Source organism: Polistes fuscatus, unplaced genomic scaffold (genome assembly GCF_010416935.1).
Source record: "Polistes fuscatus isolate 324 unplaced genomic scaffold, CU_Pfus_HIC Scaffold14, whole genome shotgun sequence".
In the NCBI taxonomy this organism is placed as follows: Eukaryota; Metazoa; Arthropoda; class Insecta; order Hymenoptera; family Vespidae; genus Polistes; species Polistes fuscatus.
Window position 1 is genome coordinate 5077455 of NW_025113042.1, and position 24695 is coordinate 5102149.

Genomic DNA, 24695 nt, shown 5'->3' on the forward strand with positions numbered 1-24695 from the left:
GAAAAGTAAACACAATTAGACCGACAATGAGTATATGTATTCATGTCTGTATTCTACCAATGTTTGGAAACCTAAAAAAAAAATAAAAGTAATTTAGCATGGTATATATAAAGAAAATTAAATTATGAGTTTTTGTAGTTTGTAAAACGGTTCGTTGTTAAATTTAACACTAACACGTGTAGAATAACGATAATACACAAAACTTTGTCACCTGTCAAAGAAAAACACATGATATAGAAAAGAAACAACGATGCCGATATTTTTAAAACAATGACATCACATGCAAATCGAAAAACAACACAGTCGTATAGATAAGAAACGCACGTTATAGAAATCTTTAAAAACAATGACATAAAGCAATTATAGCCTCCTTAAAGATTAAAATAAATTGAAACAAAACAATTGACGAGCTCTCAGCCAACGATGAAAGTATAAATTCCCATACTCTGCTTTGATATGGAAAAACTCTTGTTATTTTAATTCTTGAAGGATGGCTACAATGCTGTATGGTAAAGTTTTTAAAAATGATCTGCAACGAGGTTTCTTTTATAACGACTGACGTTTTTCTGTGCGGTTTTTAGTGTGATAGCCTCTTTATTTTACTCGTTATTTTTTAAATATTAACAAGGAACGTATACACCTAATAGAGAAAAATAAATTAGATAACAAAAATTATTAATTGGATTAATAATTAAATAATTATAATAATTCATAAAATTGATTTTAATTATTGTAATAAATAAATATGTATGTTTTTCTGTTCTGTGTGATAAGGATTATAGTGCATATTGTCTTTATTCTTTCGTTATTTTTTAAATATTAACAAGATACGTGTACCTTAAATAGAAAAATAGAATAATTTTTTATTTATTTATAAATAAATTATCATACAAGCTTGACTAGAGTGGTCATGAAGAAAGGCGAGTTACGTACGTGTGCGTAAATACATTTCTATATGGTAATTGGGAATTTCTGATTGGTCATCTTTTTCTTTGCAATAATTATCAGCCAATCAGGGCTCTTTGCTGATCAATTCCTCTTTCTTTTCGCGGCGTCGGTGCTGGAGATCGGACGGATGCTACGTCGTTCCGTTAATCTCAGGTAATTAAAAATATTTTCTAACGTAAATAATCTTCCTATATACTAATAGATTCTTCTAGCAAACGACTTCCAAATGATATAATCAAAAGATTACGATAATGTCGAGGATAAAAATATTTGCGTAGAAAAAAATTCCATGTACATTGGTATGCATTTTTCTACGCAATCATATATATATATCTTGTTTTACGCATATCGACATACAGCAGGATATCGACTTATAATGTTCAATTTTTATTGTTTGGATTAATAAAGTATACATTTCACAATTGTTATGTTCCTATATCCTATTTTTAACTATTCGATATTTTTCTATAATAGATTGAAGGAAGCAAAATCTCAAGTAGCCATTGGTCAACGGATTTCGCTACTTTTTTTGAAAGTTGACTACCGCGCATACTACCGCGCGCAGCAGATGCGCAGCAGAGGCAACGCAGTGGCAACGGAAGGGGGCGCAGGGGAAAGGTAGAGGAAACGCCATTTTCTGTCAGCTGTATATGTTCCAGCGTACTGCGTCATCTCGTTTAACTCAGGTAATTGAAAAGTATTTACACCTTTCTATTATATCAAACGATAGCTATAAGCAAGATTTTTATACGTGAGTGTTTTCAAAACGAAATATTGAAAAGTTCGATAGATATCTGAGAATGTAACATCGATATATCTCGACGTGCCGCCAAATCTCACCAATGTTACTTAACAATATTTCTTCTAATTTCCAGCTTTTTTCATGGTATCGATACTTACTACCATCTCTAATGATGCTCTAATTAATTATTTTTCATAATTATGTATTCAAAGATCGTATTTCGTATTAAATTCGATTCCTGTAACATACACACACATACAAGCATATATTCATAAGTATAGGTAGCTCGTACACATACACTCATATATTTGATTTTCTTTATGTACTAATGTAATCTTTTTTTTTCCTTTTTTAGGTACCGAGCATTAGGAGAGTCCAGCAGGAATACATATACTCAGTCTAACAATTGTGTTTACTCTTTTTTATCTTCATATTCATCGAGGTAAGCGTTATTCTTTTTTTAAACCATACAGAAATGTATACAAAGAGTGAGAACGAAAGTGAGAGAGAGAGAGAGAGAGAGAGAGAGAGAAAATAAGAAAACAAAATATTCTATCTACGGGCAATAACGAATGTGTACGTATATTCCAGGAATTTCTCGAAGTGAGAACAGAAGAAACGAAGACAGCCGAAAACAAAACGAAGACAGCCGAACGTTCGACATGAAGGACGCGATTACGTGTTCATTCCAGATCATTCCTTCAACGAGCTAACAATAAGATCTAACGACGTGACGTATTAAACTATTATATATATATAACGTTATCGATTTTTATTAACAATTTTTACTGATATTAAATACTTTATATGTAATTTTATACAAGTAGTGAGATAAGGCAATTAATATTGCTTGAATTTATATTGATTCTTTATGATAAAATATCTTTAAAAGTGTGCAATGCCTTCAGGAATGATTCACAGGATATATTGTTCTATAATCTTTTTAGTATGTTTCAGCTTTTCAGAGTTTTATTTAATTTTATTTTATTCATCGTCATCCTAAGGGTAGGATACCCATCCTGCAGTCATCAATGAAGACTAAAAGTAAGTATATTTTCCTATTAAACGTTTCTATGATAACTTTAATGGTTTTTTATTATAACGATGATATTAATTGTTCTTTTTCTTTTTCTGTTTCAGAACATCATTGCAATCGAGCGCGTAGGCAATGAGGTACTCGTGTGTTGCATCGTAAAAATAAAATACAAAAGAATCGGAAAGTAAAGTCAGTGTTGATCGTCGCATGTTAAAGTTTCGTTTGCTCGGTTAAGAAACTCCGTAAGTTTCTTTTATTCGGTTTAAACGTGTGCTCATCGTCATCCTAAGGGTAGGATACCCATCGTGCATTCATCAATGAAGAATAAACGTAAGTCAATTTTTATTTTAAACACTTTCTCAATAATTAAAATTTTTTTACTTACAACAATGATATTTATAATTTTGTTTTTATTTCTGTTTCAGATCATCATGGGAATATCAGTGTTGGAAGTGTTTGTGAATTGTGTTTGTGAAGTGTTGCAAGTGTTCGTGCATTGCTATCGTGCGCGAAGCAATATACGGGAGTGTTGTATCGTTAAATATAATTAAAATCACGGATTAGAAGCACGTTCGTTCGTTTTTTTCAATTCCGTCGCGTTCGCGAACTATTTTTGAAATTTATATATTAAATTAACTGCGACCAATGCAGTAATTGCATTAGAGTTTGTTCGAGTAAAGTTGTATTTTTATCTTTAAACAGTCGCACAGACTGTTCGCGTATTAGAATCAGTGCATCAATGAAGATTTTTCTACTTGCATTGACTGTGTGCAAAGCAGTCTTTGAATTAGTTGTGTAGAATCAGTGATCGGGCGTAAAACAAATTAAAATCAAACGCGAATTAGAATCAGTGTTGTTCGCCGTATAATAAAATTTCGGTTTCGCGATAAGAAACTCATCTATAGTTTCTTATTTTCGTTTATACCGCGTTTTTAGATTCACGCGAGGTGCATCGCCATGGTGCAATTGAATTTCATCCCATTGAAATGCATTGTAAGTATCTATTTTTATTTACATTTTATTCGATTTTATTTTATATGATTTTGGATTATATTGCAAATAACTTATCGTTTTGTTCTATTTTATTTTACAGATATGACGACGGACTTTCTACCTTATCAAAGATGTGGAATGAATTCTTCGATGGATCTTCGATGGATCTTCGATGGATCTTCGATGGATCTTCGATGGATCATCGATGGATCATCGATGGATCTTCGATGGATCTTCGATGGATCTTCGATGGATCTTCGATGGATCTTCGATGGATCTTCAATCAGCAGACTACAATACTTGCTGTAACGTAGGAGTGTTTTGGAGCCATCGTAGAACTTCTTATGTCGTGAGTTAAAATTTAAAGTCCCTCCGGTGCTCAATCATGTCGAGGATGAAAGGTCCTAATCGGCACGAGTTACTGGTTGTAATTATTCCAATAAATTAGTGACGAGCACATGAGTAATTCCTTTCTAGGAGTTACTCATGAAAATTGTATATTATATTGTATTGTATTGTATGTTTTATTAGTTCAGGATAGGTTTTCTTGTCTCATCGATTAAAATCATTTAATTAACAGTGCAATTAATTAATGCACTTTCTTTTTTATTACTTGTTTTGTTCGTGAATAGTAGTGGCGAAATCGAGCATTAATTTACTCGGTTTCGTTCAGAAAAGCATGTAATAAATGTCTTACATGCATTGCTCCGTACTTAGTTTATCTAATCGCGATTAATTTTGATATATCGATACTTCGATATTATAAATAAATGAGCAAGAAGACAAACTCATTCGCGACGGATAGATTCTAGCAGTTAAGTGGTGGCTCAAAGCCCAGTTCTTTTATTAGAACAGCCAACTTAATGAAAGGAGTCGTCCGAGGTTTTTAAATATATTAAAATATATTAAAAGATATTAAAAGATATTAAAAGTTAATACTTATCAAATAAATTGTAGAGTCTTTAGCCGCTTAGATAAATTTCTATAAAAATGTATTTATGTCTTATGTATATATGTGTATTTAATCATATTTTTTAGATCAGGATTTTCAGCTTCTAATGTACTAATCTCCCGTTTCTCCCCCCTATACTTTCTGCGTTCTCATCTATGCCTGTGCCCAGGTGCTACTCGTATAGGTGAGAAACAATTAGTATAGGTTTATTTTTAAGTTTTTCCCCCTATTGGCGGCTGTCATTGTGCTAGTGATTGCACGGTGTACGTTGCACCTGTGTGTGCGTTTAGGTGTGTGCATTGTACATCGTTTCGCGACACGTAATACCGCGCTTATTATTTTTGAAAGTTATTGAATAAAAATAACTTGTAGAGTCACGCGTACGATACGAACTTTTTTTTTTTAACAATCGTTTTGCATAGTAGAGTTACCGCATTATTTGTGGAAACTTTGATATACTCGTATATTACTAGTATGCATATATACTAGTGTATACTTGTATTTTTGCTGTAGTTTTTTATGCAATAATCATAGCCTTGGCAGTCGATTACAGCATTGGTACGTACTCCCATAAGTTTAGAAAACGTGTTGAACTAGGGTGTCGGAGGTGCCCCGGGGCATGCTCTCTAGTTTAGGCTTTTGCACCCTGGTGGTATGTGAGAGAATCGTGGAGTGGGTGGGTGGGTACGTATGTGTATTTGCTCTTTTTAAATACTGGTAATTGGTAGGCAGGTAGCATACTTCTTTGAGCGAATGTGAAAACTTTAATTTTAAGTAGGTAGGATCCAGGAAAGGCACTAGGTTCGCTTCCACTCCGGAGTGGAAATTTAGCCACCTGGTTTATACAGAACTGTTACAAAAATTTTCTTTTTTTTTATTTATTCTAATATGCTTGCTTTGTAAATTTATTTTGTGACTGTTCTGTAATCTTCATTATGTATCATGATTCGAAGGGATTTGCATCAATTTGAAAGATTCATTTCTATTTCGATTCTATCTCGAACGAGATAGACTCGAACAAATTCGCAAATACTTTGATGAACTTGATACTTAGTTTTAAGATTAGCACTTCGCACAATAGCGATTTTCTCTTATAATGAAAAATATTTGATATAGTTCAATATAACAAATGAATGAAATGAAAATATTGCAAGAAAATGCATTACATTTGTTGCATTATTTAATTTCAATTGAATTTTGTTATTTGATATTAAAAGTGCGACGTGTTATTAGGTCATCGAGGGAAATTATCTGCTTGGACGTTGGATTAAATGTGCTCGTGTAATATTATGCAATGAACTCTAAGTTCATTCATGGTTATACGAGCTTGAATATAATTAACATTAAATATAAATTAATTTTTTCATAATTCCATATTAGAATCATAAACAAATAAAAATTAATTTGCAAAAAAAGATATGAGATATCTTATTTTTCTTGCACGTTGAAAATGTCCAATGCAGTTTTCAGGGATGAAGAAAGAAGAGGCTAATGCCGAAGAGGCCCCCACTTAATTGTGGCTGAAGAGGGCAACTACACAGACTGTTGAGTTATTTTCAAAGGTTCAACAGCAAGTTCGAACTTTTCGAGAATAGCTCTCTAGTCATATTTTATATTTTATTATATTACATTCTTGCTCGTCATTAATTTGTAGTTGTAATTGGAGATGATGGACCATTCCATCTCCTTGGGACACCAAATGTGTGTCTGTATCGTCTAAAAGATGCATATGTGTTTAGTTAGAGTCAGAAATATTACAATTTTTGTATTATTAAATTTTAAAGCTTAAATAACGTTCGGTAAATATTACAGTAATTTCTCTTTTCTTGATTCGTCTTTAACATTATTCACTGTGATCGTATTTTATTAAATTTGCAATTTTTCCTTTCTATGTAATGCAGTTTAAAAGTTTTCCTAATAATTAATAGATTTTATCTTTTTTAGTAATTTAATATTTGTGTACTTTTCTTTTTATATATATATATATATTTTTTTTTTATAAATGTAAGATCACGCGCTTAAAATTAATTTTCATTGCTTCGGTTAATAGAGATTTGATAAAAGTAAATAGAGAATTCAATTGAAAAGTGCATCTGCGAATTGGACGATTTATATGTCAGGCCATTGCATCACTTGATTGCATATTAATATAGTTTTCTTTTTGTTACAGGTGATCTTCGTTGGATTTAACAACACACCTTCTAGATCTATTTAAATACTTTAAATGAATAATTTTAAAAATATGTTTAATTGCATTTCTGAAGGCACACACATGTTTATATATTAATAATTAAATATCATAGGCATAACATGTATTTATGGATTTATATAAATTATTTCTATTATGAATGATTAACTAAAATATATTAATTAATGTCTGCTGAGCCTTATTGAAATATTTATTATATAGTTCACATATATAAATAATAGAAACATAATTTAAATTCTTTACTATTAGATAATAATATATACATACATATACCTAATTAGAAAAATCTAATTTTAATATTATCTTAGCAAAGGTTTGTTGTGCTTACGTTCGGGTCCTGCAAAAATTATTTTTATAAATATAATTTTTTATATAATAAAACTTAACAGTAATTATTTTAATTTCTATATTTTTCTTACCAATAAAGCTTAATAAAACAGGCAAAAAGATTAACCCGTGCGTAGCTCCAAATAATACAATTCCTAAATACATTCTAAAATAGAAAACGCGAAATATTTGACTTTTTGCAAATCCTAATACTGCGATACCTACAAATTTGGTTAAAGTAATTCCAGAAAAGACCTAAAATGTTTAATATATATTCATTAATTAAAAATTACAATATTTTCATTGATGAAAGTAATTAAATTCACTCACGGAACTTCCTGTTAACGAAAGTGCTTCCGAAGTACGAGCAATTCTTGTATCTTGATTTGATATCAAATAAGAATGTACGATATGACTACAAAATTCCACTGAAATTCCGGCAGCCTACAGAAATAAATATATATTGAATAAATTTTAAATAAATATCAAATTGTATATATAATATCAAGAGACGTAATATTAATACCAACCATAACTAAATTAACTAAAGATACCGCATTTAATTGTATATTCCACCAATACATAAGTCCACCTATATTGATAATTATCATCAATACAGTAACAACTACAATTATTGCAGAAAATAATGATATTCCAGTCAACAATAACGTAACAAGAAAAATGACGACCAATGACAGGCTTATAGACAAGTATGTCTCTTGCCAGATTGTTAAATATTGTTCGTAGAACACGTAAAAAATACTGCAAATAAATAAAAAAAATAAAAAATTAAAATACAATTAGAAGAAAATAATTAAGATAATACTTAAATCTTTTATATACAATTATTTACCTGTACGGAAATACTGTAATTTTCTTATCACTTAATTCAGCATTATTAATCATATTTGTAATATTAGCAGCTATAACACGCGCAGCTCTTAACGATTCATACCAATCGCTAGATTTTTTTAATGGTGTGTGATATCCCATAAAATAAGTATCACCGATATCAATCAAACCATAGTGGTCATAATAATAATTAATTGCCTAGAAAAAAAAGGTACATATAATCATTATAATTATACATTACAATAAGAGATATTTTTGTGTGTTATTATTTAAATAAAAAATCTTACGTCTAGGTAAGAAGGTCGACCAGCTTTAGCACAATCTTGATCCGGAATATCAGAAACGAAGTATGGAATATATTTTCGAAAGTATGTTTCATCCGGACGAGAATTATCATCGTTGACTGTTATATTACAGTTGTTGCAACTTGCTTAATTATTATTAAAACTAATGTTAATATTTAACATCTGATTTAATATTTTATTTTAATTTATTTTATTTAATATTAAATTTTTTTATTATACGAGGGATTCGAAAATATTTTAAATAATAAAATAATAATGTACCTTCTGTGTGAGGACAAAAAGAACTATTGGTGGAATAATATTTACAGCATTTATCGATGGTCGACCAATCGAAATAATCATCTATCCAGGAAGAAGCAGCTTTCGATAAATATGATCTGAAATAATTCGAATGAAAAATTTCTATCTATTGAAATGAAATGAAATTGAATGATAAAAATAAATAAAATCGCTAACATAGACGATTGTTTAGCCGCAGAATATATTTGAGTGTATAAAGAATCCACGTTACACTGTTGACCACCGCAAATTGTATTTTGAACATTGGTGTTGCTATAATTCAAACCTTCCGTTACTACAAAATATACAGGTGGTCCCATGGATAATAAATCGTCCATGTACTTGAAAAATAAAAAAAAAATAATTAAAATAATATTAGTTTTATTATTATACTAAAATAAAAAGAAAATAACAAGGAAATTTATTAAGAATGTTACTTATAATTAATTATTCTATTAATGGTAATTATTTATATAGATATATTACCTGGAAATACTTCAATACGTAAGAATCTTCAGGCATAGATAATTTCTGATCCAAACCAACTTCGATACTAGGGAATACAGCAGTGTGAATGGTAAACATAGTAATAAAAATAACGAGAACGATTATTCTAACTGGTTTTTTCATAAGAAAAGATGTATAAACTTGTTTGAACACAATATGAACCAGACCATGATTATCAGATTCTACATGTGATCTTTTATTCGTTGAAATGCAACAGAGCACATCTAATCGAATTTGCTGAAAGATAATAAAATTTGATCAATCAATAAATATTTCTAATGTTAATCATGTCAAAGATCACAAATTAGATGATACAATTATATTACCTCTGATCTCCAAGCATCCAAAGATAATAAACTGATAAAGGCGGTTATTTGAAGTAAGAAATTAATTAGAATAGACACAGATGCATACATTGCGAATGTGTTGACAGCTGGCATCGACGAAAATGCACCTAAAATTATTTATTTTACAATTATCGTATTAAATTATTTATATATTTAGATTAATTAATCATTTTGTTATCTTACCAATCAAAAAGCAAAATAATTCGGACATGCTGGTTAATAACATCGATGGTCCAACCATGGCTGTTATTCTACCTAAATGTTCTGGTATCGATTCCTCTGGTCGTTTGCGATTTCTTTGATAGGTTTGTACCAAAATAAATATATTATCGACACCAACAGCCAGTACTAGGAAAGGAATTACCTATGTACAATTATCGATATGAAAAAAATGTATTCTTTAATAATTTTTTTTTTGTTTTAATTCATACTAATATAAAATTAAATTAATAATTATATTAATAATTACCTCGATCGTGAGCAAAGTTGTCGATACACCAATGTATCCAAAAATTCCTAATGAGGAAATTACCGATGCAATTACTATTATAATACCACCAATACTCACAACGATTTTACTTGAACCCTAAACACAAAATTCAGTTTATTATTTTTCTAATGAATTTCATTCCTATAGAAACGATGTTTATGTTTAAGATTGATTTCTTACAAAACATTTTTTAACGGACCCTCTCATTTGTCCTAATGCAAACGAGATGTAGAGGAACATAACTGCATAACTAATTATCATTGTCACAACTTCTGCTTTCGACGTTCTATCTAATTCATCTTGAATAGATTTTTCTGTTACGAATGCCACATCCATAAAGTCTGGTTTTTCATGTATTATCCAATCCTTCATAAAATTGATAAACCTTTGTTGCATATAAAAAATATTTTTTAATTAATCATAATGCGTATAGCAATTGGAAATTTTTACTGTTAGGTTGCACCATCCTACAGTATGTATGAAGGTGTTGCCTACTCTAAGGGAAATTTCTTACTCTTGATAATAGGCAATACTTTCTAACAAGTATGTAGGTGTATTTAATTTTGGTAAATAAAATAAAACAAATAAAGATATACCTTTGTTCCCATTTGATAACGGGTTCGAGTTTTTCTTCTTCTAAATGATTATTCATTAAAAATGATAGAATTAATCCATTAGCTTTAATATAATCAGAAGAATCGTAATTGAATTCATTTTCTTTTAAGAATCCTCCAACTGCTAGCGCAGGAAAAATCGGACCTTTGTATGGGGCCAAGCAATCCGGATTAAATGGATTTCTAAAATAATTATTTTTTATTATTAATATTAATTGTTAATAATTAATTTCTAATACTTACTGCATGCATTTGTAAAGACGATCCAAATAATTAGTCTCGTATCCCTTTATTTTATCCGTCTCGTTAAAAGTAGTTATATTGTTTTGAAAATAACCCCATATACTTTGCACTGTGCAATAGGATACGGACATTGGACCAAGAAAATCATTATACACGGGAGCGTAACAATAATTTTCCATACTTTCGTTAGTGTCTCGGCCAAGCTATACGGATGAACGTACTTAATATTATTATTTTCTCTCGTAGCTAATGAAAAATAAATACAATTCGTGGTCTACCTTTAAAACTTTTTCTTGAAGATCGTAAACGGCAAATAAAAAATCCTTGTTAAAGACCGGACCGTATTCTTGGATACCATTTGACGTATTGTGTAAAACCTAGAAAAAAAGATTTCAATTATATTTCGAAAAAATAATTTTTTGATTGTTTGAAAGAAAAAAAAAAGAAATAAAAGATGAAAAAAATATTTATTACATACCTTATCAATACCTACAGGCTTTATATAAATTTGTTCGGTTCTGTAAAATGGTCGGAAACGCGTATCAAAGTAATCTTTCTCTATTCTCGATCTACTGTTGGGTGATGCCCAAATTTCTATCGGGTTCACAGTTATAATGAGATAATTAATGCCGTAACTCATTCCCAAGACCGCGTATGATGATATGAACAACCATAGGACTGGATATGCAGCAAATACTATTCGTGATTCAATCGACAAATATAAAATATTAATTTTTTTTCGTAATATCACAAAAAAAAAAACAAAAAACGAATTTGCTATAGAATACGCAAGATTGTGTATCAAATTTACCTGCTCCCCACGTGTAAAAAAATTTCTCGAAGATGTTTCGAAAGATTCTGTGACAATCTATTATTGTCACCGTAGGAATAAATATGTCTGTAAAAAAATAATTTCTTTTTCAATATCAAACAATCAAACAATGTTTCTTAAATTTTTTTAATTTATCATAGTCTATCGTTTGATAGATATTATGTACCTTTTTCTTTTATTTTTGATATAAACACATAAATCCCAGTAACGATCATCGTAATAAATACTACGACAATCGCAGCTATTATTCCAAAACCATTTATACCCAAAAAAATAAAATCCTTGGAATCGATCGTTAATTTTTTTACGGGACACGCTGTTGGACAATCGACGCAACTGCAGCTAAGCGACGTATTCTGTTTAAAATGTGTTATTTTAATGTATTTATAAGAAAAACAAATTTCTCTAAATGTTTTATATTAAAATATCAGAGAAAAAAAAAGAAACATGTAAAACGATGATATTAAAAAAAATTTATGTATATATATATGTATATAAATATATACAATTTCTTAAAAACTCACATCGTAGGACTCGTTACAAGATTTGACAATTGCATTCCAAGGATTGGGGTGATCGTAGACATTGGTAATTTGAAATGGTACGAAATCATTATCACTCGCACTGCCCATATATTCGAACCATCTTTAAAAGATAAAATCCAATTGTTGTTATGATTATCAATAAATAAAAAATATAATCATTATATTTAGTGTTAAGTGTTTCTTAGACGATTTACTTCTTTGGTGTGCATCTGCTCGCCCCATGTGAACCACATGCTATATCCATCGCCAAACCACCGCTGGATGGATTGATTACGTTTTTACATGATTCAAAAGTTTTATTTATATATTCTTCGGCTATGTATAACTGAAAAAAAAGATAATAAAAAACACAATTATATTTTTCCGATGAAATTTACGAATCAATCAATTATATATATTCTTTTATCTTCGGTTTGATTTAAAAAAAGGAAAAAAAACAAAAGAAAATAAATCATACGATAAAATGATAGATAACATTTCATTTCAATATATTTCTGTAAATAACCTCGAGTTCTGTTACGTATTCACAACCCTTCTCATCCATTGCGCTATTAGTCACGTTCATAAATCGGCTTTGATTTTTACCGCAAGTATAATCGCATATTTCTCGAAAGATATTTTTTATACAACTCGTACACCTTCCAAAGATACCTTCGGCCATGTTCATATTTAAATCGAGGAAGAAAATTTGCGAGGCACTGCAGCAGGTTCTCGGAGGGTCTAACAAATAATAATGAATATTGAAGTAAATGAAAATAATAATATAATAATAATAATAACAATAATAATTATCGAAGAGAAAAATGTTGTAATAAAAAACAAATAAAAAAAGGGATCAAAGTTATTTATATCGTCACTTTTTATTATATGAAATGAGATTAAACTTTACTATCGAAAGTAATCCAATGCAAAGCAGAACATTTGAAATTGTCTAATATAAAATAGTAAAAAAGAATTTATACCGACCCTCTTCCTCGAACAAATGTGGACACCTTCTTTGCAAGATTTTCGTAGCATTCTCGTTGTCGATTGGTTGAGGTGCTATTTTAGAAACTCGTGTACGCGGCTTCGGTCCAATTTTTTCACACTCACCGTACCAAACGCAATGATATTCATCTTCGCCATTTATCGGTACACACTCGTTGTACAAAAAGATTAAGAAAAATAATATCAAAGGCAAAGTCTTCATAGTTGGTATAAAAAGAATAAAAAAGAAAAAAAAGAAAAAAAGAAAGAAACACACCGAAACGGGAAAGAACAATCGGTCTTTCGATGGACCAGAATTAACGAGCACGAATAAATAAATAAAATAACAATAAATTCTATTAAATGAGAAGAATTTAAAAAAAAAAATAATAATATTTGTAATAATAAAAAAAGAAAAAAGGAAAATGTTACGTCGTTCGATTATAAATGTTTCTCATTTTTCGCGGATATAATTTTTCTTTTTCTTAACGCGAACGATCAAAAGCAATTCCACCACGTTTATTTCTGTTGTATTACGATCGAACGACTGAACACGAATCGTTTCATTATTCTCGGATATCCAAGTCAAAGGTTTCTATTTTAAACTAACTAGATTTCTTATCAAGCAGGTGAGTACTTCGAAAATGGACCGACGACTGAACGTTTATCGATGACAGGGATAAATTTTTTTGTACAAAGCCTTTCTTTCCTTTTCCTGTATGTGTATGCAACTTTTTTTATTTTTTACCATTACTAGTTTATTATTTCATGTTAAAACATCACCAATACCTATAAAGAAAAGATTTCTTATTGCTGAGAGAACGATAACTTTGCGATAACCGATTCTCATAAAATTTTTTTATCGAAACATTTGAAACACCTGTGCGACATTGTTATCAACTCGTCATCGTCGAACTACCGATAACATTTATTTCTTTTTAGACTGTTAAATTACACATTGCACACAATCGTAATAATATATATATGTATTGTAGAGGTTTGATAATGAAACGATTGAAAAGATTTAATTTTTTTCATCGGAATATAAAACGTGTTTCCTTTTTTCTCAAATAATATTTTATACTTCCTTATAATATTTATATTCGAGTTGCCTAGAAAGTTTGTACCGATTTATATTCCATATATATGATTTAAAAAAACAATTAGGTTCGTTCTAATGCTATTGGAAAAAAAAAGAAAAAAGAAAAATTGCATTAATATAGGAGTAACATTGAAGATTTAAAAATGAAACAAAAAAACACAGAAAAAGAAAGAAATTAGAACGCACAAATTCCATAATGAATAATCATATTTTAATGACTCAATGATTGTACAAATGGGTCACTCTTAAACGTCTCCGCTTAACCGAGGAACAATAACAATAAATACAGCAATCATCGTAATCATAATATTCATTACTGATATATCGTTACGTAATTAGATGAAAACGGAAACGAGATTCTTGTGCTGTATTTTATTTTCCATTCATACGTACAAGATTTCTTTTCACCTTGGTTCATCATCACTCAACGTTAGACATCAACGAAAGGAAGAGATATTTCTTTTTTTTGTTTTTTTTTTCTTTTTCTTTTTCTTTTTCTTTTTCATTTTTTCTTTCTGCTTTTTATTTTCTATTTCATTTTCATTTTCATTATCATTATCATTATCATTTTCATTTTCATTTCGAAAGACTCGTTATACATCGCCATTACACACACATATCCATATAATCTTCGTTTCGTTATCATTCGACTCCCCATCCCACCCCCACCCCCATATCCCCGTTGAATATTTTGTCCCCCCATATCCCCGTTGTCTACCCAACCCTTAATGCCCTATATTTATATAATATAATCTACTACCCTCTCCCGAAATCCACTGACTGAGTTATAGAAGACAACAAAAATTGTGTTTTCTTTCTCACAATCAGTTATTCTTCTTATTTTCTTTCCATCTTACTTTCTCTTACTCTTTCTTTCTCTCTTTCTCCTCTCTCTCTCTCTCTCTCACTTTCTTTCTCTCTCTCTCTCTCACTCTCTCTCTTTCACTCTCATTCTCTTTCTCCTTCGATATACACGGTGTCCATAATTATAATACCGAAGGTATCATCGCCATATCATAATCAAATATATTATGTTCAACGGTAGCGATAAAGTTTATATCAATAAAATTTCTGGAAGAATGTCAATAATGTAATAGACAATAATCGTTCGACGATCCGTTGCGACCGGGGCGAAAAATATGAAACTCGGTACTAGGCCAACTATTGGGATACGTCTCCGAGTTAGAGATTTTTATTATTCGGCTAACATTCCTTTGACTGCTCGTCAATCTTATCTTTTCTAAATTCCATCTCTTCTAATATCATTTTAATTTTTCTCTTTTTTTTTTTCCTTTTTCTTGTTTTTGGTATTTTCATTCAATCAAATTTTTTAATTTAAAGAAAGAAAAAGATTCACATAACTTATATACGTATATACTTATTTATATGTTGTTGTTATTATTATTATTATTATTATAATTATTATAATTATTATAATTATTATTATTAATATTAATATCAATATTATTATTATTATTATTATTATAATTATTATTATTATTATTATTATTATTATTATTATAAATATCATCTCCATATACTTTATCATACTCATCGATTTCTCTAAAAATTCGAAAATTTCGTTTAGAGAAATTACGAGAGTTTTTTTTGTATCATGGAGAAGAATATTTTGTTCTCTCTCTCTTACTCTCTCTCTCTCTCTCTCTCTTTATGTATCATTTTCATTTCTTACTTTGACTTCATACTTGAATAGAATGATAGTCGAGAAGAGCAAACTTTTACAAGCCTCCTGCTTGATTACTTTTTCTTTCTCGAGTGGCAGGTGTCAGTATTATACTTTTTCAATTTACCATTGCACCTATACTCGGAGTATAGGTAGTAAAAAAGTATCTGCACCTTGATAAAGTATCGATGATAAATACTCGAGTTAAAACGACGAAACAATAATAATAATATTAGTCGAGATCGTTATATTTTTTAATTCTTTCCACGTTTAGAAAAATTTCCTTTATCGAGAATTTTTATTAAACATTTCGTTGAAATAATAATTATTCATTGATTGTCTTTTGTTCGTGAAATAATAAAGTGAATAAATTAAAACTTGAAAGTACAATAGTTTATTTTTTGTAATCATACTAATCGTACAACCTTTTATTTCATTCTTCAAACGTTCGAGATATTATTTATATCTGTATCAATCGATTGAATAACAAAAAAAATAAGTAAAGTCATTCTCTTGTAAAGAAGCATCGATATCGGCTATCGAAAAATGAAATATAATAATATTCGATGACTCGAAACTTTCTACATTGTCGTTCTCAATCTCGAGTGATTTTATCGAAATATTCTTAACGCTTTTATCAATATTTAAACGTCGAAGATTCAAGCAAGATGGCTATGTTTTTTTGTTCTCTTTCAAATCGTAATTATTCCCACTCGCTATTATTTATTATTACCTATCTTTTTCTCTCTTTTTTATATTTTTTTGTTTTTTCTTCCGATCGAATGGAAACCAATCGAGGAAATGATCAATCTCGTAATCTCGACGTAAACTATTTAATTAATATTTATTTATTTATTTATTTATTTAATTATTTATCTTCATCGTTCTCGTCGACTTCTTGGACGAGTAGAAAAAGGAATGTCGACTCCTGCTCGGAGACGCGCCTCGACAGAATTTATACAATAAAATTTATATATAGTAGATAATGCAATAATTCGAGCAACAGAAGGTCCTTCGTAAATTCTTAAATCTGCACGTGTCTGTGTGTGTGTGTGTGTTTGTATGTTTGTATATTTATGTATGTGTGTATTTATGTTACGTATGCACGTATCTATGTACGCATATGTGTATGTGTGGGTGTGTATTTTTGACTGATGTGTATACTTGTGTTTCGCTTATATTAATTAGTAAGTAGGTTTCTTATTATTTTTTTATTTATTTATTTATTTATTTATTTTTCGCTGTCAGATCTTAACCGATGCCTTAATTAGTTATACTTTGTGTATGCGCGCATAGTTTTATGTGTGTTGTGTGTTTGTGTGAGTGTATTTGTTTCATGTACATAATCGTGATTTCATTGCATGTACGATTTTAAAGTGAAGTGTTAACGTATCTTTATATTAAATATCGTTATCATCATTTTCATTCTCATCTTCATTCTCATTCTCATTATCATCATCATTATCATCATCATTATCATCGGCGCTGCTTTTAACTTTTTCCCCCATAATCATCGAATTTTGATCGCGACGATCTTTCCTTTCCTTTCTCTCATTTTTCATGTTAAACTTTTTCTTCTTTTTTTAAGATTTTTTAAACCTCGAAATTACGTACTAAGGACCTCCAGTACTCCAGGATGTTATCAGCCACTAGTTTCTTTTCTTCATCGAGTTCTGTCAATGGTTTTTTATTTTTTTTATTTTATTTCTTGACACCAATTGACATCACTCTCTTTCTCACTTTCTCTTTCTCTTTCTCTATTTCATTCATTTCTTTCTATTCATTTTTCTTCCTGCATTCCTTTCTCCTTTTAATTACTTACTTACTTACTTTTTCTTTTTTTTTTTTGTTTTTTTTTTTCTAGGATCGATAATCAACGGATCATTATCGCGCGATATATTTCAACAGAACTCTTCTCCTTTGAATAATTTCATTTTCATTATCCTTCGGTTCGTGTCCGTCCTGCGATTATAATTTTTAATCGAAGAAACATCGAAATGGAAAATTATGCGACAATGAATAACGAACAACTTTCCAATATAATAATTTCATTAATTAATAATATTTTTATTTTTTCTTACCGATAATTACTTTCTTCAATCTTGTGGAAAATTTGTTTTTTTAATTGTAATATCTTTTGATAATTGTGACAATAGAGAGAAAGATCAAATCATTAATATGATTTATTTTTATAATAGAAAATTAATTTGAATGTAAGATAAATCATAAAATAAATTTTATATTAATTTTTCAATACCACCAACACACATATGTTTAGATATGTTTTGTTTGGAAAAAATTAAATAACGATTGAAAATAATAAATGTTATTCATTGTCACATGTTTTACTTAATATTTCAAGTATCTCGTAACGATCCTCGTTCACCCTGTTTCTAATATCGCGATTTGACAGGCCTTCGTGAAACCGGGCGTCCGAATTTTTATTTTTTCTTTTTTTTTTTTTTGTTTTTTCTTTTTTATTTTTTTAAGGAAGAAGAAAAGAAAGAGTTTGCACTTGATGACGCGCGATTTTTTATTTTTTTTTTTTTTTTTTTTATCGATACCCAGGGAACTCGGCCGATCGTCAATAAATGAATGAATCTACAAAGAGAATTCTATTCCTCTTTTTATTTTTCTATATATTTGTTATTTTTTTTTAATTTTATTTTTATTTTTATATTTCTCTTTAATATCGATCATCTCTCTTACTTTCCTGTGTTACGCGATTATTCACGTGTCAACTTAACGCAAAATTTATAACAACACTGGACGTTAATAAAAAGAAAAGAAACAATAACAGGAAGAACGCAAAAAATAAAAAGAAAATGACGATTTAATTGTTTAACCATTAAAATAATATCGTAACGAAAATTTCGATTAAAAAGAGATTATCGTTTTTTGTGTTATTTGAAATTTCATAGAAAATACTCGAGGCGTTTTATTCGAAGAAATAACAAAAAACAAATAGGGACCAGCCATTTTTCCTTTTGCGCATCGAGATTAATATGATTTTGACAATTATTGGAATAATATCTCTCAGGTGTTCGCACAGGTGTTCGAGTCTTTTCAAATTCTCTGATAAAGATCGAACAAGGACCGAATGTGTATTTACTCGAGTAAGGCAATAACCCGATTATTATTTTTCCTAATTACTCTCGTAACTGATCGATAATTTTGATCGACTATTATTAATAATTAATCATAAATTTACAATCAGTGATAATTGATCGGTGTAATCAACTAACGATAATTATTATTAGATCATTAATTATTTAAACGTCCAATTATTTCGCTTAATTTAACATCAATCAAAATTCAAAAAATTTCCAAATAAATCAATCGATTCAAATTAATTAGAAAAAAACAATTATCAACGTGTCGAATGTTTTATTTTAAATTCATTCAAACTCGTTCATGTTTAAACGATACTATATATAGTTCGATCGAAAAATTATCTTTCATAAATGTTTGTACGAGTTTTGATGATTTATTGATTATTCAATAATCCTAATCGTAATAATTGATGATTAATTATCCCGATTTTATTATACGCACGGGTAATATAACTGAAAATTTTTCGTTGAGATCCGAGATTAAGCACCGACGACTTTGTACTGAAATGTGCCTGCACATGTGTCCTCTATGTAGTACCGTCTCATAAAAATATACATTTCGTATTTGAGATAGAATGATCTAAAAAGTCAAATTAATTTTACAATCTCAAATTGTCGTTTCTATAAGCTCGCGCCTGTACAGAGAGTGTGTGGCCTTTAAGTAATTGTGAATATACATAGAACGTTACGTTTAGATGTGTGTGCGTGCGTGTGTGAGTCTGTGAGTATGGGAGTCTGTGTGTTTGTGTATATATATATAGTTTTGTCTGTCTCTTCTGTATTAATATATGTATATGTATATAGATCTATTAATAAATATATCATAATAATATTACATCACCGACGGATACGCTAATAATTGACGGGATTCTACGAGTATCGATTATAATAATATCGAATGAGTCAATTTATTCGTTATGAAGTCTAAATCGGTTACGGAAATCATAACGATGTCACGTGCTCTCGTCTAGTATTTTTTTTATTTATATTTATTTATTTTATTATTTTATTATTTTTTTTATTTTTGTTCGCTCTTTCTCTCTCTTTTCTCTCGTCTCTATTTAAATTCATATTTTTAAGAGATCCTTATTTGCGAGTATCGTTTTTTTTTTTCAATTTGCGTTACACATTCGAGTTCGAGAATAACATCGAATTTGGTATTTTGTTTTCCCATATAGAAGAGGAAAAATTAATATTTCTATTCCATTATTAATGGAATGCAACGTGTATACACGTTAAATACGACGACTTCATTTAAGATAAATACAGTATAATAATAATAATAATAATAATAATAATTATGACAATTAAAAAAAAAAACATAAGAATAGTTAGCCATCGATCCGGAAATATTTCAATGGAATAATATTTAAATCGAAAAATGATTATGATGAGATCGGCCGATTTCTAATCACACTAAACACACATAATCGCGTGCCCCTCTTTCTTTCTCCTTACGTCGCGCGCGGCATTATTGACCGACTTATATAATATATATGTATGTATTGTATATATGTATGTAATTATATTATGCTTACGAGTGACGTATTCAAACATCAATGTCGCGCAATTCATTTTAATTCCTAGTGTAATAACGATCCGAATCGACAATGTCGAACAACGTTCTTCTCATCCCCTTTTTATTTATTTCACATTTACTTTCACTCCCCCTCTTCCTCTCTCGTATAGTATATTTTTCTATCATTCTCTTTCACTCTTTCTCTCTCTCTCTCTCTTTCCTTTTTTTTCTTCTTTTTCTTATTTTTTCTGTTAATTTAATTATCTTTATATTAATTAATCATATTTTTCCATTTTAATTAAAAAAGAAAATGTGTAGAAGAAGAAGAAGAAGAAGAAGAGAAAAATAAATAATAAATCAATAGAATATCAAATTTTCCGCGAAATAATTAATAATAATATTAATAATAAAATGTGTGGAAAAATTCGTCAATCAATGACGTCAGTCTACTCGCCACGCTCGAACGGAAGATCGACCTTGCGAATTGTGCGACGACAGTTTAAATATATCAAAGTCTGAGTATTTTTAAGTGTACTATCAAATTCCATTAAAAATTACTAATTAATTCCACAGTCCATCGTTTAAAATACTGGCTGACGATCTTCGGAACGATTGTCATGGCAAGGTTTAGTTTGGTTTGTTAATTGGTTCGTTTGTTTGTTTTTTTTTCTCTCTTTCTCTCTCTCTCTCTCTCTCTCTCTCCCCCTTTCTCTCGGTTTTTCTTTTTTTTTTGTCTTTTTCCTTTATTCGTTTTCTTTAAAAAAGAAAAACCCAAAAATATTTTAGCGACGAACGACGAACTCGAAATTAGATTACATACATATACTTATATAATAGAAATATTTATCGCGACGTATGTACGGCCGGGATTACTCGACGATCTCGAAGAAATAATCGAAGAGAAGAGGATATTTATTATTATTGTAATATAACGCGGTATTGGTGGTGGTAGTGGTGGTGGTGGTGGTGGTAAGGGGCGGGGGAATCACGTTGATTTACTCGAGGGGAGTGGGTGTAAATTATTCTCGAATTATTATGCTACGTGTATAGAATAAGATTTATTATATTTCGAAGTAAAAATGCTTCCTTTTGTCGAATCTCGTAGGAACGAACCGAATTTTTGTATCCGCTTACGTATCCCCCGAAAAAGAATTAATTTTTTGGTCTTTTTTTACGACGGCAAATGTTCTTTGAATGATTTCGAGTGCAAGGGATACGAAATGAGATTAATCAGACAGAAACATTTCCTCGTTACGCAGAGGAATCCTCCCTATCAACAAGTGCTCGTTGTTTCTTTCTTCCTTCTTTCTATCATTCATTCATTCTTTCCCTACAATCCATGCAGCTTTTTTTCTTTCTTCATTTTATAATATCACGCGATTTTTTCGTTCGTTCGTTCGTTCGTTCGATAAAATCGATTCGGCGGATTCGGCCGTGCCACGCGCGAGTTTTCCCTAATTAAACGTCATCTATTTAATTCAAGTTACGTGTTAAACGTGTGTATGCGTGTTTAGAAGTGAGAGTTTTATTCGCGCGAAACGAGTCCGTGTAAAATATTTTCGTGTACGTGTCTCTTTTGTGTGTGGATGTGTGTGTAAACGTGTATAAGTGTATGGTATGTGTACGTATGTATGTATGTATACATGTTTTTTAGTGTACTGTATTATGCGCATTTTTACACAAACTTGTGTATACGAGTGTTAAGTAAAGTGTATACGCGTGTATACGTAATGTATTCCGTATGTACGTATTTATGTATGTATTTTTTTATGTCAGTATTTTTATATTACCGTATATATTCGGATATCGTTTTAGTGCTGTGTGCCGATGGTTTTGGTGTTCCTCGTGCTCGTTCGTTTCGCAGGGTTTTTTTTTTTTATATTAGATGTGATCAGTATTTTCTTTCTCTTTATTTTTTTTTTTCTTCTTTTCTTTTCTTATGTTCTTTTTTTTCTCATTCTGTTTTTTTTTTTTCTATCTTCTTCTTTCGTCTGTTCTATCGTTCTTTTTTAATAATAATTCTACGTGGCTCTTCAATTTTTACTTTAAAGATCGTTTCCCTAACCCAAACCCTTCTACCCCTCCCTTTTAACGTTATTTCTGTAATCTTGTCCTCCGGTATAGTTTGTTTTGTAAATATCCCATCTCGAAGCTTTTCTTTTTCTTTTTTTTTTATTTATTTAATTCCTCGTTTATTATATTTTGTCGTTCATTTTAAAAATCACGCATCACAGTATCGCACGATACACCGAGCTCAATAAGAAATTCGCGTTTCGATCTCGCGCATCCAGACCTGTTCGTTTTATTTTCTTCTCTTTCTACCCTCTCCCTCTCTCTCTCTCTATTTCTTTCTCTCTTTCTCTTTTAATTTTCTTTTATATATTATTAGTAACGTTAAAAATAAAATCTGCTATGTGTCGGTGAGGAAGTCCGAGTTCGAAAGCGAATTCAATGTGTAATTTTTTCCTTCTTTCTTCCCTTTCCCTTTCTCTTTCTCTTTTTTTTTGCTTTTTTTTTGCGAAACTAACCCGGGGAAACCGTGGTCGACGAACAATAAAATTCATAAACTTCCCCTACCCCAACCCCCCCCAACCCTTAATTCCCATATGTATAAGTACATATAATATATAGTTTGTATTATAATATATATACGACTTCTTTTAATTGATTTTCTTTATATATCGCTATATGATTACTCGTTACGTCGTCTTTTATTTTACTTTATTATTATTTTTTTTTCTTCTTTTTGTGTAACCCTTTTTTTTCTCCTTCGTCAATCTCATGGTCAGATCTTTTTAAAAGTCTCGACAGAAGTCATCCATGAAGCGATAATAATAAGAATAATGTTTAATAATAATGATCATAGCGAGAACATCCCACTGACAATGATCATGATAATGCCAATGGAGAATTTTACTTATATTAATAATACATGCTAATAATAATATTAATACGAATACGAATATTAATAGTAATAATAAAAATAATAATCAAAATAAAATCGTAATAATAATATTAATATTAATAGATAGTATTAAATAACAATGATTACGAGACGATGATGATAAGAATATTAAGAATAATAAGATTCAATATTGGATACAGAATTTATATAGATATATATATATATATACGATAATAATAAGGAAATAGTAATCGTAACGAGACATCATCAGCATCATCATCATCATCATCATCATCATCATCATCATCATCATCATTACAAAATATATATATACATAGGGTCAATCGGCTGACACTTTGCGCTTTGCCGTCCACGCGGAAAAACGCTCGTAAAAGTGGTAAGGATGTTGTTATTAATTTTCTTTTCCTTTTTTTATGGTTCCCTTTTTTTTTTGTTCTCGTTGCTTATCGCGTCATTTTTTTGCTCTCCCTCTCTCGCTCTCTTTCTCTCTTCTATTATCTATCTTTTTTTCTTCCCGTTTAAACGGTGATTGAAAAAAAGAATAGCGTAACGTCCCCCCCCCTCGATTACGCCCCGATAATTTCGCTGGGGTGGGATATTTACGTATGCGTTTTTATTTTAATAGTATTTTCGTTCCATTTTCTTCTTCTTCTTCTTCTTCTTCTTATTCTTCTCTTCTTTTTGTATGTAGGAACGTAGTAGGTGCGGAAACGAAAAAGGGACGACACAAATAATCATCTCTATGCGATGCGCTAATGCCTTTTTGAGCGCGCTCCAATAATAAATTAATTAATCGCACGGTTTAAATTAAAAACAATAATAATATTCCCCTTCCCTTTCTCCCTTCGCACGCTCTAAGCAAGTGCAAGTTAATTAACCTTTTTTTTTTTTTGTTTTAAACGTTTATTAATGATTAACGTTAACGTTTAACGATGCATTTCGAGCGGCAAAACGATACACCGTATCGGGGGCACGGTTCAATTAAGCCCCAAAACATCATAATAAAAGATTAACCGGATCGCAACTCCGACGATAATGATCTGTGAACGATCCGAGAGAGATTAGAAATTGTCTTAAACGTAAAGTAATTGAAAGGAAAAAAAAAAAATGTATGATTCGTAACATTGTAAATATTTCTTTTTTTCTTTTTTTTTTTTTTTTTTC

At 30.0% G+C, this 24695-nt stretch overlaps 1 protein-coding gene across 1 annotated transcript; it reads right to left on the bottom strand.

The window, feature by feature from the left end:
• Nucleotides 1–7121: 7121 nt before the first annotated feature.
• On the bottom strand, nucleotides 7122–13410 carry LOC122514326 (NPC intracellular cholesterol transporter 1 homolog 1b-like). The gene is made up of 23 exons (XM_043631055.1): nucleotides 13188–13410; nucleotides 12727–12941; nucleotides 12416–12546; nucleotides 12201–12321; nucleotides 11843–12032; nucleotides 11656–11742; nucleotides 11323–11540; nucleotides 11123–11221; nucleotides 10845–11047; nucleotides 10584–10784; nucleotides 10168–10372; nucleotides 9967–10083; nucleotides 9681–9861; nucleotides 9477–9604; nucleotides 9130–9387; nucleotides 8821–8984; nucleotides 8626–8741; nucleotides 8347–8489; nucleotides 8061–8257; nucleotides 7738–7969; nucleotides 7538–7651; nucleotides 7300–7462; nucleotides 7122–7217 (listed from the first exon to the last, which is right to left on the bottom strand). Exons 1-23 carry the CDS (start codon nucleotides 13408–13410, stop codon nucleotides 7180–7182), a joined length of 3744 nt encoding a protein of 1247 aa, XP_043486990.1. The 3' UTR covers nucleotides 7122–7179.
• Nucleotides 13411–24695: the final 11285 nt, after the last annotated feature.

Excerpts from the sequence above, each read along its gene's own strand:
- LOC122514326 (XM_043631055.1), bottom strand. The coding sequence starts at position 13,410 with ATGAAGACTTTGCCTTTGATATTATTTTTCTTAATCTTTTTGTACAAC. Across the intron at positions 12,322-12,415 it reads AGCAGATGCACACCAAAGAA|ATGGTTCGAATATATGGGCA; the intron begins GTAAATCGTCTA and ends TATCTTTTAAAG. Across the intron at positions 7,463-7,537 it reads TTTCGTTAACAGGAAGTTCC|GTCTTTTCTGGAATTACTTT; the intron begins GTGAGTGAATTT and ends TAAACATTTTAG.